This window comes from Cetorhinus maximus, chromosome 23 (genome assembly GCF_964194155.1).
Source record: "Cetorhinus maximus chromosome 23, sCetMax3.hap1.1, whole genome shotgun sequence".
Lineage (NCBI taxonomy): Eukaryota > Metazoa > Chordata > Chondrichthyes > Lamniformes > Cetorhinidae > Cetorhinus > Cetorhinus maximus.
In genome coordinates this window covers 31,310,684-31,325,710 of record NC_135901.1, presented here as the reverse complement: position 1 = coordinate 31,325,710, position 15,027 = coordinate 31,310,684, and the positions used below count along the sequence as shown (strand labels likewise).

The 15,027-nt window shown below is 41.5% G+C and overlaps 2 protein-coding genes across 4 annotated transcripts in view; one reads left to right on the top strand and one right to left on the bottom strand.

Annotated features, from left to right (window-relative positions):
* Positions 1 to 15,027, bottom strand: part of LOC144696929 (uncharacterized) — a 164,910-nt gene that overhangs the window by 7,610 nt on the left and 142,273 nt on the right. The window lies entirely within an intron of this gene.
* Positions 1 to 15,027, top strand: part of LOC144697379 (uncharacterized) — a 57,447-nt gene that overhangs the window by 14,051 nt on the left and 28,369 nt on the right. Inside the window, exon 2 of one of the 2 annotated variants that reach the window (XM_078569354.1) lies at positions 323 to 846. In XM_078569354.1, coding sequence (XP_078425480.1) covers positions 323 to 846 — 524 coding nt within the window. Of the gene's footprint in view, positions 1 to 238; positions 922 to 15,027 lie in introns of both variants that reach the window. The other variant, XM_078569356.1, reaches the window with a different exon arrangement.

Genomic DNA, 15,027 nt, shown 5'->3' with positions numbered 1-15,027 from the left:
AGTGAGGAGAGAGACCATTCTGGTGTGTGGACAAAGCTTCAACTGATCTTCGAACCTGGAGAGACACAAGGACACCCGCACCATGGAGAAACCGTGGAAATGTGAGGACTGTGGGAAGGGCTTCCGGTTCCCATCTGAGCTGGAAATCCATCGACGCAGTCACACCGGGGAGAGGCCGTTCACCTGCCCCGAGTGTGGGAAGGGATTCGCTCATTTATGCAACTTTCAAACACACCAGCGAGTTCACACTGGGGAGAGGCCATTCATCTGCTCTGAGTGCGGGAAGGGATTCACTCATTTAACCCACCTGCAGACACACAAGCGAGTTCACACCGGGGAGAGACCGTTCTCCTGCTCTGAGTGCGGGAAGGGATTCACTCAGTTATCCCACCTCCTGAGACACCAGCGAGTTCACACTGGGAAGAGGCCCTTCACCTGCTCTGAATGTGGGAAGGGGTTCACTCACTCATGGAATCTGGTGACACACAAACGAATTCACACTGGGGAGAGGCCGTTCACCTGCTGTGCGTGTGGGAAGGGATTCAGTCGGTTATGCAGCCTGCAGACACACCAGCGAGTTCACACCGGGGAGAAGCCGTTCACCTGCTCTGAGTGCAGCAAGAGGTTCACTCAGTTATCCCACCTGCTGTCACACCAGCGCGTTCACACCGGGGAGAGGCCATTCACCTGCTCCATGTGTGGGAAGGGCTTCAGTGAATCGTTCACCCTGCAAATACACCAGCGAGTTCACAACGGGGAGAGGCCATTCACCTGCTCAGAGTGTGGGAAGGGATTCACTAAGTCATCCAACTTGCTGACACACCAGCAAGTTCACAATGGGGAGAAGCCGTTCATCTGCTCCGAGTGTGGGAAGGGATTCACTCAGTCATCCAGCCTGCGGAGACACCAGAAAGTCCACAAGTGATTACAGTTTTTGGATTTTGCTGTTATTGCTGCTGTTAATCACATCCAGGACTGAACCATGTTCATTCTGACACTTGGTGAAGTGGGAGGGTCGGAGGGTTTCTTTCTGCTGGACTGACCGGTCTCACATCTTTGCTTCCAGTGGGCTGATGCTCTTTGAGACTTGTTGCGAATATCTAGTTTCATATTTTATATGAATTACAGAATGAAAGGGTGTTAGGGATGTAAAAGATATTTAGTTTGAAACTTTTTGGAACTCCCCAGAGCATGCCAGGTTGCCATGGAGATGGGCTGTGCTGGTTGGAAGGTTCTTTTGTTTAATTTGTCTAAGGGGTTTCTCACAGAAGGAAAGTTGGCTGTGGTAGATTGGGAAACTACATTTAAAGATATGATGCTAGACAGGCAATGGTTGGCATTTAAGGATAGATTATATCCTAATTGTTTCAAATTCTGTTCCTCTATATGTCAATGCTTTGACAATGTTAAAATTATGTCTCATTCCCTTGGCCACATGAACCATTTCATGCCACACTTGGTGTCAAGTGGCTGTGCATGTTTGGGACTAGTTTTCCTGTGTATTTCATCATGTGCTTCCGTGTATTAGTTGCTTTACATGTAATAAATCACATCTGCACACTCACACCGGTATCCCAATAGCATGTGTGGCAGGAGAGGATTTAATTTAAATAGCACTAATTTTTCCTCTCACCACCGGTCCGTAACTAGAAAGGTGTTTTTGATTTGTTTCCCCCTGTATAAGCGGTGGCGTATTTCCCAACCCCTCATTTTTGGTGTGATCCAATTTCTATTTAATAACCCCACAGCAAACTCAAGATAGGATGAACTCAAAGGGCTAGTTTATTTGCACACGCTCAAAATGCAGGAGGAGGGTCACAACGTTGCCTTCAAACAGGAAAACAGGAATAGAAAAAAGTAATATTTACAGTGCATAGACCACAGCAAAAAGAAAAATACAGTTTTATGTGGGTTCTAGAGCCCAGAATCAAAGTCCAATGAGATATTCCTTCACAGAGGTCGGTGAGCTTAAAACTGATGCTGGATAATTCACTTGTCCAGGGCTGTTGATTTCACATGATGAGTTAGGCATCTAGAGATGAATCAGTCTTATAGTCGATGGTACAGAATTTCCAGTAGAATCAGTGTAGATGGAGTGAGGTGCCCAACCTGGGCCAGAGCTCCTTGTCTGTGACACTGCTAGTTAGATGGTAAAAAGCAGACTGAGACTGTGCAGTACAGCAAGGCAATGTTACGGGTTCCACAAGCCAGAGGCCATGTCACATGACTCCCATCTTTCTGCACTGCCTTTGACAAAGGACGTGTATCCCTCGTACGGATCCCCATGATTGTTCAATGTCTCAACCATTAGGAATTGAAAGGAGGGTTGCAAAGCCCTTTGCCTTAGGGGACGAGCAGACTCCTACTGGCCAGCCTGGGTTATGAAATACAGATGGCCTTTGTATTGATCTCTTTGAATTTAGTCTGCACAGCCCACAGGGAGGTCATTAGTTTCTCTTCAGGGATAACGAGGTGCCAGTTTCTCCGATACTGCCAGGCAGCTCCTTTTGTTCGAGGGTAACGCTCAGAGATAGAGGCAGCCATTTTTGGGTCTTAGTCCAGTTTTAAATTTTCAGATAGCAATGAGCATATCTCTATATACTTTACAAAAGAAAAATATACAGGGTGAGGTCTGAGCCCTCACATGTCACACAGTTTTGACTTTCATGCAAAGTTATCAAAAGTTCACACGGGGGGGCGGGGATCTGTCTCAAGAGATTTGCTTATCTCTCCCTGTATGATGCTGATATTTCAGGTAATGTCTTGGATTTTAAATGTGGGTTTCTTAATATAAAAAAGGGGTTCAGAGGCAAATGGTAGAAATATTTCCAAGTGAAACTTATCAACTTATTCATCTCATCAGCACATCCCTGAATTTCACTAGAATCTACATGGATACCAAATTGATCTATTCCATTCAGCTACACCCAAGGTGAGTTATTCCAATTCCTTCACTGTCCATTACAATCAAACATTCCCATTCTATTCCAGGCATGAACATATCTTGTTTCTTTGTTCTTTATTGTAGATGTCAGGGCTGGGGTTGTTCTCCTTGGAGCAAAGGAGGTTGAGGGGAGATTTGATAGAGGTGTACAAGATTATAACAGGTTTAGATAAGGTGGACCGAGAAAAGCTGTTCCCATCAGCTGTTGGTACAAGGATTAGTGGACACAGATTTAAGGTTTTAGGTCAGAGACGTAGGGGGGATGTGAGGAAGAAGTTTTTTTTACACAGCGAGTGAGAATGACCTGGAATTCGCTGCCTATGAGGTGGTGCTATCAGAGATGACGAACGATTTCAAAAGAAAATTGGATGGGCACTTGAAGGCCATAAACTTGCAGGGATACGGGGATATAGAGGGGGAATGGGACTGACTGGTTCGCTCTAGAGTCGGCATGGACTCGAGGTACCAAATGGACCTTTTTGAAGGTAACTTTGTAACATTTAACCCATGTTGGTGCAGCTGTTCAACAAAACTAACAACTTCTTAAACAAATATTTGTGACTCGGCCAATGGGAAAAGTGTTCCTTGTTTCCCCACAACAAATTGAGCCAATCAGCTTGGAGTCCCTTCTAACTGTGAACTATAACTTGTATCTAAACAGGGTGTCCTGGGACACCTGGTGCTCTGACCCCTTCCTGACCTTAACACCAGTTTTTTTTTCTTAAAGCTACATTACAGTATCTGGAACTTAAAAAGACAGGCAACTGAAGACTGTTCATCGTTAAGCTTACATACAGTACAATTTGGTAATGTAAGTCTTATTAATTACACAAATGTGTCATCGGGGTGAAGTCTAACAGTTAACACTGATAAAGAGACTGACTCCAGTTATTTTACATGGAATCACCACTCTTTTTAGTGACTTCAGTGCGTTGACATCATCAAACCAGGACAAGTAGAACTTTCATACTCCTTAACCTTGTGTCAATCCTCAGTACGAGGTGAATCTGGGTAACATGTTCACCAATCTAATCCACATACTGTCGAGGTGCAGCCACTGTCTAACACAGCACAGTTGAATGAGTCTGTGACTAACACACTCATCACTGGACCAAAGCTCCTTGTGACTAGTACAATTCCTTCAGAGTGATCATCATCATCACCTTCAGCCTCAGAATTCTCTGTATCATGTGTCACTTCGAAGACCCTGATTTTCCACTTTGGGCAGTTCATCACATAATGATATTTTGAGTCAGACCTGAAACACCTGTTAATTGTTCCCCGGTCATTCCTGGGATTCATTCACCTATTGGTGCTGTTCCAATCCTGTCCTTTGTTGTGATATCCAGATCTGCTAAAGATGCTTTCACCCTCATTCGAAACCTGTCAAAGTCCAACTATGCTTCATAGGCATCCAACAGATCATGGGAACATGTGAGTTAGGAGCAGGAGTAGGCCATTCAGCCCCTCAAGCCTGCTCTGCCGTTCAATAAGATCATGGCTGACCTGGTTGTGGTCTGAACTCCCCTTTCCTGTTCCCCGCCCTCCCCCTCACTCTTTACCCCCTCGTCTATCAAAAATCTCTATAAATCTGCCTATGACCCAGCCTCCACTGCTTTCTGGGGAAGAGAATTCCACATACTAATCACCCTCAGAGAGAAAAAGAAAATCCTCATCTGCGTCTGAAACGGTTGACCTCTTATTCTTAAGCTGGTTCTAGTCTTTCCCACAAGTGGAAACATCCTCACGGTATCCACCCTGTCAAATCCCCTCAGAATCTTATACGTTTCAATAAGATCACCTCTCATTCTTCTAAACTCCATTGGATATAGGCCCAACCTGTTCAGCCTTTCACCATAACCCAGGAGTAAGTCGAGTGAACCTTCTTTGTACTGCTTCTAACATAATTACATATTTCTTTCAAATAAGGAGACCAAAACTGTACACAGCATTCCAGATGTGGCCTCACCAAGGCACTATACAGCTGCAGTAAAACGTCCCTACTTTTATATTCCATTCCCCTCGCAATAAATACCAATATCCCATTTGGCTTCCTAATTACTTGCCGTACCTGCAGGCTAACTTGTTGTGGTTCATGTACCAGGACACCCAGATCCCTCTGTACCACTGAGTTCTGCAATCTGTCCCCATTTAAGTAATATAATAGTAAGATTAGAATAATTATTATATAATAATAATCAATGATATTAGAGGGCAATTAGGGATGGTCAATAAATGCTGGCCTACCATCACGTCTCATGAATGAATAAGACAAAAAATATATATATAATAATCTCTGGATTATTACCTGAGCCAAGAGCAATTGGGTGTAGGGTAAATAAGATTAGAGAGATGAATGGGTGGCTCAAAGCCTGGTGTGGGAGAAATGGGACACTGGCACCAGTACTGGGGAAAGTGGGAGCTGTACCATTGAGATGGTCTTCAACTGAACCATGCTGGGACCAGTTTTCTGGTGAGTCATGAAACTAGGGTGGTAGAGAGGGCTTCAAAATAAATAATGGGTGGGGGGGTGGGGGGAATCATGCAAGAGGGGATTTGATAAATCAAAGGGAAACAACGAGGTAACAGAGCAGAGTAGTGATTTGGATAATGATAACCAGAGTGTGGCAGGAAAAAAACAGAGATTACGAACTTTCGAGAGCACCAGTAGATAAGACCAGAGAGTGCAAACATGGTAAAAAGACAGAGTTAAAGGCTCTGTATCCGAATGTGTGCAGCATCCATAAAAACATGGATGAATTGTTAGCACAGATAGAAATAAATATGTATGACCTGATTACCATTACAGAAATATGGTTGCCGGGTGACCAAGGCTGGGACCTAAATATTGAAAGGTATTTGACATTTTGAAATGATAGGAAGCCAGGTAAAGGTGGTGGGGTAGCTCTGTTAATTAAGGATGGCATTAGAGATGACCTTGGCTTGAAAGAGCAAGATGTAGAATTAGTTAGGGTGAAGATAAGCAATACTAAAGGTAAGAGGCCACTCTTGGGAGTAGTTTATAGGCCTGCTAACAGGAGTTACACAGTAGGACAGTGTTTGCAGGATTATAATGCAGACTTGCTCAAAAACTTGACCAGCAGCAGGACATGAAATGGTTAACATGGCCTGAAGAGTAAGCGAACATTTTTCAATGATCTAGGCACTGACACATCCTCCATAGAGAAACTGACTTGTAGGGGCTAAGATGGAAAAAGCAACCCGGCATAAGAATAGGACAGTTCAGCAAAACAGCAGATGTACGGCCCAGCCAGGGTAAGGGGGTGTGCTGCAGGCCCAGCCAGGGTAAGGGGGTGTGCTGCAGGCCCAGCCAGGGTAAGGGGGTTTGCTGCAGGCCCAGCCAGGGTAAGGGGGTGTGCTGCAGGCCCAGCCAGGGTAAGGGGGTGTGCTGCAGGCCCAGCCAGGGTAAGGGGGTGTGCTGCAGGCCCAGCCAGGGTAAGGGGGTGTGCTGCAGGCCCAGCCAGGGTAAGGGGAACAGCAAGGTCACATAACAACGTGGTTACAGTGATGAATGTAGTAAAATGAAATGAGAGCCTGTGACTAAAGACATCAGTTGACCACTGATAGGTATAAAGTGATTGGAGGGGCTAACTATCTCTGTTACTGGTGTAGATAAGGAGCCAGATGTCATTATCAGAACCACAGTGACTGTTGATCTTGGTACACAGGCTGGGGGGAGAAAAAGCAGATGTAATAAAGAGATGATTGTTGAAATTGTATCTTGAGCATCAGAAGTTTGAACCCGTTGTAATTAAAATCATGTGATGTGCAACCACAAAGCTACGTGACTGTAAGTGTGTTTAAGCTGATGATTTGTTTGCAGCAGTAGAGTTCACTTTGGACTGCCCAATGTGACTATCCCTGCATCACTTGTGCAAGAAACGATCGTAAACCATACTTGAGTCTCCGGAGTGTTTGGATTTACAACATCAACTACAACTGACCTTAAGATGATTAAGAAGGTAATGGTCAGAGAGAGTAAAGGTAAAAGGAATTTTGGACTGGGACAATTGAAGGCTAGGGAGAAATAATACTTAATAAGATTTATCCTTAAGGTGGATACAGGTGAAGGAGGAGCTGGAGAATCTTTTAAGTCCACACATAATCTACTGCTTTAATTATATGTGTACTTATCCATATAATCCAGAGGGGTCTCTCTTTCTAGGAATCTCGTTGTTGGGCGTAGGGAGTGTCAGAAAGATATAATAATTTTCATAATGTTTTGGAATTTATTGTAAAGTAGAGTAATAGTGGGGTCTGTATCTATGTCTGTGTGTGTGTGTGTGTGACTTAACTGAATTAAAGGCAGCTGGTCTGAAGGCTAAGATGTAACAGAAGATAAGCTAGGTTTGAAGTGTTAAGGAGGTAAACATAGCTGTAAATGGAACAATAGCACTTTTAAATAGACCTGACTAACTTGAATTCAAAAAAGGGAGCGAAATATTACAGGTAGCCAAGAGAAGAAACAGTGTGTTTATTTTTCCCGAAGATTACTGGTAAAATTGGTAGTATGATAGATTTTATTATTAGAGAGGGAAAAGTCCAAAGACATAGTGAAACAATGGGAATTTGCATTCAAAGGGGAGAATATGTATAAAGGAGAGAAGGTTGTATGTAAGGGCAGGAGTTCTAAGACCTAAAACAAGTGTGAAAAGCCCCCAGCATCTAAATCTCAAACTGCTATCTACAAAGAGCTGAAGTTAAGAAAACTGACTCTGAATTGAATTGTGTTTATGTGTCTTACCATAACGGAAGTGTAACTGGAAGTTAGATTAACTAGGGGATTTAGAAGTTATCATAGTAGTAATTTGTAGATCTCATAGTCATAAAGTCATTGAGGTCTACAGCACAGAAAAAGGTCCTTCGGCCCATCTAGTCTGCGCCGGTCAAACAAGTACCTAACTATTCTAGTCCCATTTTCCAGCACTAGGCCCATAGCCTTGTGTGCCACGGCATTGCAAGTGCACATCCATATATTTCTTAAGTGTTATGAGTGTTTCTGCCTCTACCACTCTTTCAGGCAGTGAGTTCCAGATTCCCACCACCCTCTGGGTAAAAAATTTCTTCCTCACTTCCCATTTAAACCTCCTGCCCCTTACCTTAAATCTCTGCCCCCTGGTTATTGATCCTTCCACCAAGGGGAAAAGTTCCTTCCTGCCTACCCTATCTATGCCCCTCATAATATTATACACCTCAATCATGTCCCCCCTCAATCTTCTCTGCTCCAAGGAAAATAACCCCAGTCTATCCAATCTCTCCTCATAACTAAAACTCTCCAGCCCAGGCAACATCCTGGTAAATCTCCTCTGCACTCTCTCTACTGCAATCACATCCTTCCTATTATGCAGATCCCAGAACTGCACACAATACTCTAGCTGTGGCCTAACCAGCGCTTTATACAGTTCCAGCATAACCTCCCTGCTCTTACACTTTATGCCTTGGCTAATAAAGGCAAGTATCCCATATGCCTTCTTAACCACCTTATCTACCTGTTCCACTACCTTAAGGGACTGGTGGACATGCACACGCATGTCCCTCTGATCCTCGGTACTTCCCAGGGTCCTACCATTCATCATGTATTCTCATGCCTTGTTTGTCCTGCCCAAGTGCATCACCTCACACTTATCCAGATTAAATTCCATTTGCCACTGATCAGACCATCTGACCAGCCCGTCTATATCCTCCTGTAATTGAAGGCTATCCTCCTCACTATTTACCACTCCACCAATTTTCGTGTCATCCGCGAACTTACTGATCAACCCTCCTACATTGAAGCCTAAATCGTTTATGTATAACACAGACAGCAAGGGACCCAACACCGATCCTTGTGGAACCCCACTGGACACAGGCATCCAGTCACAAAAACACCCCTCGACCATCACCCTCTGCTTCCTGCCACTCAGCCAATTCTGCGTCCAATTTTCCAAATTGCCTTGGATCCCATGGGCTCTTACCTTCGTTATCAGTCTCCCATGTGGGGCCTTATCAAAAGCCTTGCTGCGGTCCAAGCAGACTACGTCAAATGCATCTATGTGTGCATGTAAAATCACTTCTTCTATTAATTAAAGGTTTAATTTAGTGTTGTAAAAAACCTATAAGACTCAGTGGTCTTATTATCACTGAATTCAAGGCAGGCATATCGAAATTTATACAAGTTGCAAAACTGTTGTACCAGTTGTTCCCAGTTTCCCTTTGGGATTTGAACGGTTCAGCATTTACCATCAGCTGTGCCATAACAAAGTTGGAGGCTCTTTGCAGGATGTATTTGAAATTCCTTGATTGGATTGGAGTTGGTGAATCTCAAGGTTACGAGTACGAGAAGCACTTTGAATTCAAAAGTTGGTGTGAGGGTTTTTTCTTGAAGTGGTGAGACTGCAATATGGCTTTGGCAGTTGCTAAGACTTGGCTGGGGGTTGAAGTTCTAAATTTGGCTAGTTTAAAAAAGGTAACTAAAGTTAAGTTAATGGATTTGGTGGAGAAGTTACCTGCAGGGGCAAAGAAAGCAGACATAATTTAAGGTGTAGCACAGCATTTAAAGTTGGAAGTGATACCTCACACTAGTGAGTCACAGCTGGAGGTAGGGAGACTTCAGTTACAAGGGAAGAAGCTTGAACATGAACAAGCAAAAGAAATGAAAAAATCTTGAGCTAGAGGCAGCAGAAAAGGAAAGGGCAGAGAAGGAAAAAGAGAGGGCATTTCAAAAGGAACAGACAGAAAAGCAGGAGAGAGAAAGAAAACAAGAAAGGGAATTAGAAATAGTAAATTTAGAAAAGCATTCCTTATTTCATTTGAGAAGATAGCTAAGCAGATGAAATGGCCCACAGGAAAACTGGACATTGTTGTTACAATCCAGGTTGATGGGTAAAGCATATGAGGTTTATGCTTCACTGTCAGAAGAAGTGTCGATGAGCTATGATGTGGTTATTAAAAAAGGGTATTTTGAGTGCATATGTGTTGGTTCCTGATGCATACGGGCAGAAATTTAGGAATATGAGAAGACAGCGTGGGAAAACTTATATTGAGTTTGAAAGAGTAAAACAAAGTAATGTTGACCAGTGGATATGGGCATTAAAGATAGAGACAACATATGCAGCTCTTAGAGAAGTAGTTCTTTTGTAAGATTTTAAAGATTCAATCCCTTCGGCAGTGAGAACTCATGTGGAGGTACAGAGGGTTGAAATGGCAAGACAAACAGCAGAGATAGCTGATGATTATGAGTTACTTCATAGAGCTAAATCTTTTCTTCATCACCCTTTTAAATCAGAGGAGGATAGAAAGTGGGAAGGTGAAAGGAAGGTGGGTAGTCAGGAAAGAGGAGTATGTGGAAATTCCCAGGAAGCTTTATCACAAAATAAAAAGGAAGGCGCAGAGGGTAGAAGTGACATTCGAAAATTGAGTGTTTTCATTGTAATAAAGTTGGACACAAAGTCAGTGTTTTGGAAATTGCAGGGAAAATCTGTGGAATTATTGGGATGCAGAAAAGTTCTGGAAATAAAAGTACTGTGGGTTCTGAGGTTCAGGTACAGGAAAAAACAGTGGTTTATGTACAGTTAAACAGGAACAATGAGGGTTAGGTAAAGAAGTAGGAATATTTTCACAAATTACCTAAAAGAATTCTGAGGAGCACGTTGCAGAAATGTTTAAATACTTTGTGTATGAATGCAAAGTCTTTCCATGTGTACAGAGTGGAGTAGGTAAAGATGTTAAAAATTTAAGAGACACGGGGGCTAATCAATCCTAAATATTGTGGGATAGTGACGTTTGTTGTTCAGAGGGAGTAATGCAGGAGCAGGTGTGGTTCATGGAGATGCTAAACCTATTCCATTGTGGAAGGTAAATTTAAGGAGTAAGTGGAAAACAGGTGAGGTGATTGTTGGAGTAGTGGAAAAATTGCCCATTGCAGGGGTTCAATTTATTTTGGGTAATGATATAGCTGGATCACAGATCTGAGTGATGCCAATGAGAGTTGAGCAGCCTGTTAAAGTGTTTTCAACACAAGTGTTGCAGAGAGAGTATCCTGGATTGTTTCAAGGATCACAAGCTCATATTTTGAAACAAGAAGAACAGGAAGTTCAAAGGCAGAGAGAAGATGTGGAAATCCAATTAGCTGACACTGTGTTTAATAAGGTTGTTCAGGAAGAAAGACTGGAAGACAATGAAGTGTTTACCTCAAGGCAGTTATTGGAGTTACAGAAAAAGGATTCACAGATAAGACAGTTCTATCAGACAGCTTACTCATAAACAGAGGCAAAATGTATTCCAGAATGTGATTACCTTAAGAGTAATGTTTTAATGACAAAATGGAGGACTTATCATGCTTCAGCAAATGAAAGCTGGAGCGAGGTATATCAAATTGTAATACCATTTGGATATAGAGATGAGATTCTGAGGATAGCTCTTGAAATTCCAATGGGGGGGCATTTAGGAATTAGAAAGATTCACAGGCGAAGATTCAAAAACATTTTTTTGTCCTGTATTGCATAGGTAGTCAAATTCTGTAGAACATGTCTCACATGTCAGGTGATAGGGAAACCAAAAACAGTGATTAAGCTGGCACCTTTAATTCCAATTCCAGCATTTGAAGAACATTTTGCGAGGGTCATGATTGATTGTGTAGGACCCCTCCCTAAGACTAAAAGTGGTAAATCAGTACTTATTGACAATAATGGATGTGTCTAACAGGTTTCCTGAAGCAATACATTTGAGAAATATTACAACAAAAAAATTGTGGAAGAATTGACTAAATTTTTTACGAGATATGATTTACCTAAGGAAATACAATCAGGGTTCAAATCTCATGTCACAACTGTTTAAGGAAGTAAAGAACAGGTTGGGAATGAAACAGTTTAAGTCAACAGCTTAGCATCCTGAGCCAAAAGAGGCTTTGGAAAGATGGCATCAAACTCTAAAAACTATGCTGAGGGCATATAGTCAGGATTATCCACAGGATTGGGAAACAGGAATTCCATTATTGTTATTTGCTATTAGGGATGCTCCTAATGCAACGACTGGTTTTAGTCCTTTTGAACTAGTTTATGGTCATGACGTAAGGAGACCACTGAAATTGATTCATGGGAAATTGGTGGGTTAAAATTCAGAAACTACTCTGCTGGACTATGTATCAAATTTCAGAGAGGGATTGAACAGAGCATGTGAGTTAGCTAGGGAACATTTAGAGATATCACAGCAAATGATGAAAGCGAAGGCAGGCAGGACTGCTACAGCTCGTAGTTTTGTTGCTGGGGACAAAGTGCTAATTCTGTTACCAGTACTGGGTGACTCGTCAAAAGCGAGGTTTAGTGGGCCTTACAGGATTGAACAGAAATTGTGTGAAGTAAATTATTTAGTGAATACACCAGATAGAAGAAAGAAGCAGAGGGTGTGCCATGTAAATATGTTTAAAAAGTACTTTGACAGAGAAGAAGACCAAAAGGAGGTATCAGTGGTGGTATAAATTGAGAAAGAGGCAGAAATGCAGGATTCTGAAATTGATTTTCCTCTCATCAAATTGGAAAATGAGGGGGGAACTTGAATCTTTAAATGTACTATTGAATTACCTTCCAGACAAGTGTCAAAATGATTTGGAGAAGCTATTGCAGTCACACAAAGCTATTTGTGGGAATAAGTTAGGGAGGTTTCAGCTTCACTAAGGCAACATCCTGATAGATTAAATCTGACAAAGTTATCACAAGTACAGGAAGAAATCGAATTCATGCTTCAAAATTATATCATTGAGTCTAGTTGCAGTAACCGGAGTTCGCCTATTGTGCTGGTACCGAAACCGGATGGAACACAAAGACTGTATGTGGATTACCAAAAGGTGAATGCAGTGACAAAAGCGGATTCATATCCTATATCACGGTTGGAAGGTTGTATTGAGAAAGTGGGACAATCAAAATTTCTCACAAGTATTGACTTGCTAAGAGGATATTGGGAAGTACCGTTATCGGAGAGAGCAAAGGAGATATCGGCTTTTATGATGCCAGATGGACTATATCAGTTTAAGGTCATACCATTTGGTATGAAAAATGCGCCTGCAACATTTCAAAGACTGACAAAGTAATTGCAGGTCTGAGCAATTGTGCTGTGTATATTGATGACTTGATAGTTTTCAGTGTTATGACACAGCAGATGGTAAATGCTGAGCTGTTCAAACCCCAGAGGGAAACTTGAAACAACTGTCACAGCTAATTTTCAATTTGTATGTTTTTGAGATGTGGGCTTTGAATTCAGTAATAAATAAGACCACTGAGTCTTAAGACATTTTTATAAAACTAAATTAAACATTTATTAATAAAAGAACAGATTATAAGCACATACATACATCCACAAATTACAGCTACAATAATTTTTAAATCCCCTAGTTCATCTGATTCCTAATTACACTTTCATTAAGGCAACAGTAAAATGCATAGATTTTAAAAGACCCAGGCAAAGTAAACGATACCCTGAACAGTCAAGTGCAAAGTGAATTCTCTTAACTTCAGTCCCTGGAGGCAGCAGTTTGGTACAAACAGACTGAAGGCATTTCACACTTGTTAGATCTTAAAAATGCCTGCCCTTACACACAGCCATCATTCCTTTATACATATTTTCCCATTCGAATGCAAATTCCAACTGTTTCACTCTGTCTTTGGACTTTATCTTTCTGATAATAAAAATCTTTCATAGCACTAAGTTTTACCAGTAATCTTTGGGAAAAATAAACACACTGTTTCTTAACTTCACCTGGCTAGGTGACACATTTCTCTCCTCTGAAAACAATCTAGTCTGGTTTATTAAAAAATGCAAATTGCCCCCTTTACACTTTTACATTCAAAAGCTTCCCCATGTTTACCTAATTAACATTTCGAACCTAATTTCTCTTCTTACATCAAACCAGACTATCTGCCTCTAATACAATTAAGTCTCTCTCTCTCTTTCTCTCTCACACACACAAACACAGATTCTATTTTACAATAAATTCCAATAACAATATGGACATTATTATATCTTCCTGACATCAGTCAGATGTGGGAGGTGCATTTACAACATCTGGAAGAATTATTTACTCGATTACAAGAAGCTAATTTGATGGTGAACTTGGCTTGAAGTGAATTTGCAAAAAAGAGCAAGTTACATGTCCAGACCATACCATTGGACATGGTAAGGTGGCTGCGAGAGATGTGAAAGTCAAGGCTATCATGGATTTCCCTGTGTCTACAACAAAACAAGAAGTTTTGAGATTTCTGGGTAGGAATGGGTTTTATTGGACATTTGTACCAAATTTTAGCAGAGTGGTTGCTCCACTGACTGAACTATTAAAAAAGAACATGAAGTTTCAATGGATACAGGAGTGTCAGAAGGCAGTTTGAAAACAGTATTAACCACAACACCAGTGTTGGCTATACCCAATTGCGCTAAGCAATTTAAGTTGGCCGTTGATGCAAGTTATATAGGCATTGGTGTCGTACTGTTACAAGACGATGACACTGGAATTGAAAAACCGATAGGGTATTTTTCACAGAAGTTGAATGTACAATAGAGAAGATATTCAATGATAGAAAAGAAGACTCTGGTGTTGGTGTTAGCATTACAGCATTTTGAAATTTACGTTGCAAACAATTAGTCAGAAAAAATTGTTTATACAAATCACAATCCTTTAAAGTTTCTGGATAAATATCGAGACAGAAGTGCAAGGCTATTTAGACGGAGTTCATTACTGCAACCATTTAATCTACAGATTATACATGTAGCGGGACAAGGAAAATCTGATTGCAGATGCATTGTCAAGAGTTGAAGCTTAAAGGGAAAATTGGACATTTAAAACCGGGACACTGGACTAGCATGATTTCTGTTAATACCAAGGATTTCCATATATATTATAAAAGCAAAAAACTGCGTATGCTGGAAATCCAAAACAAAAACAAAAATACCTGGAAAAACTCAGCAAGTCTGGCAGCATCTGCGGAGAGGAACACAGTTAACGTTTCGAGTCTGAATGACCCTTCAACAGAACTAAGTAAAAGTTCTGTTGAAGGGTCATTCGGACTCGAAACGTTAACTGTGTTCCTCTCGGCAGA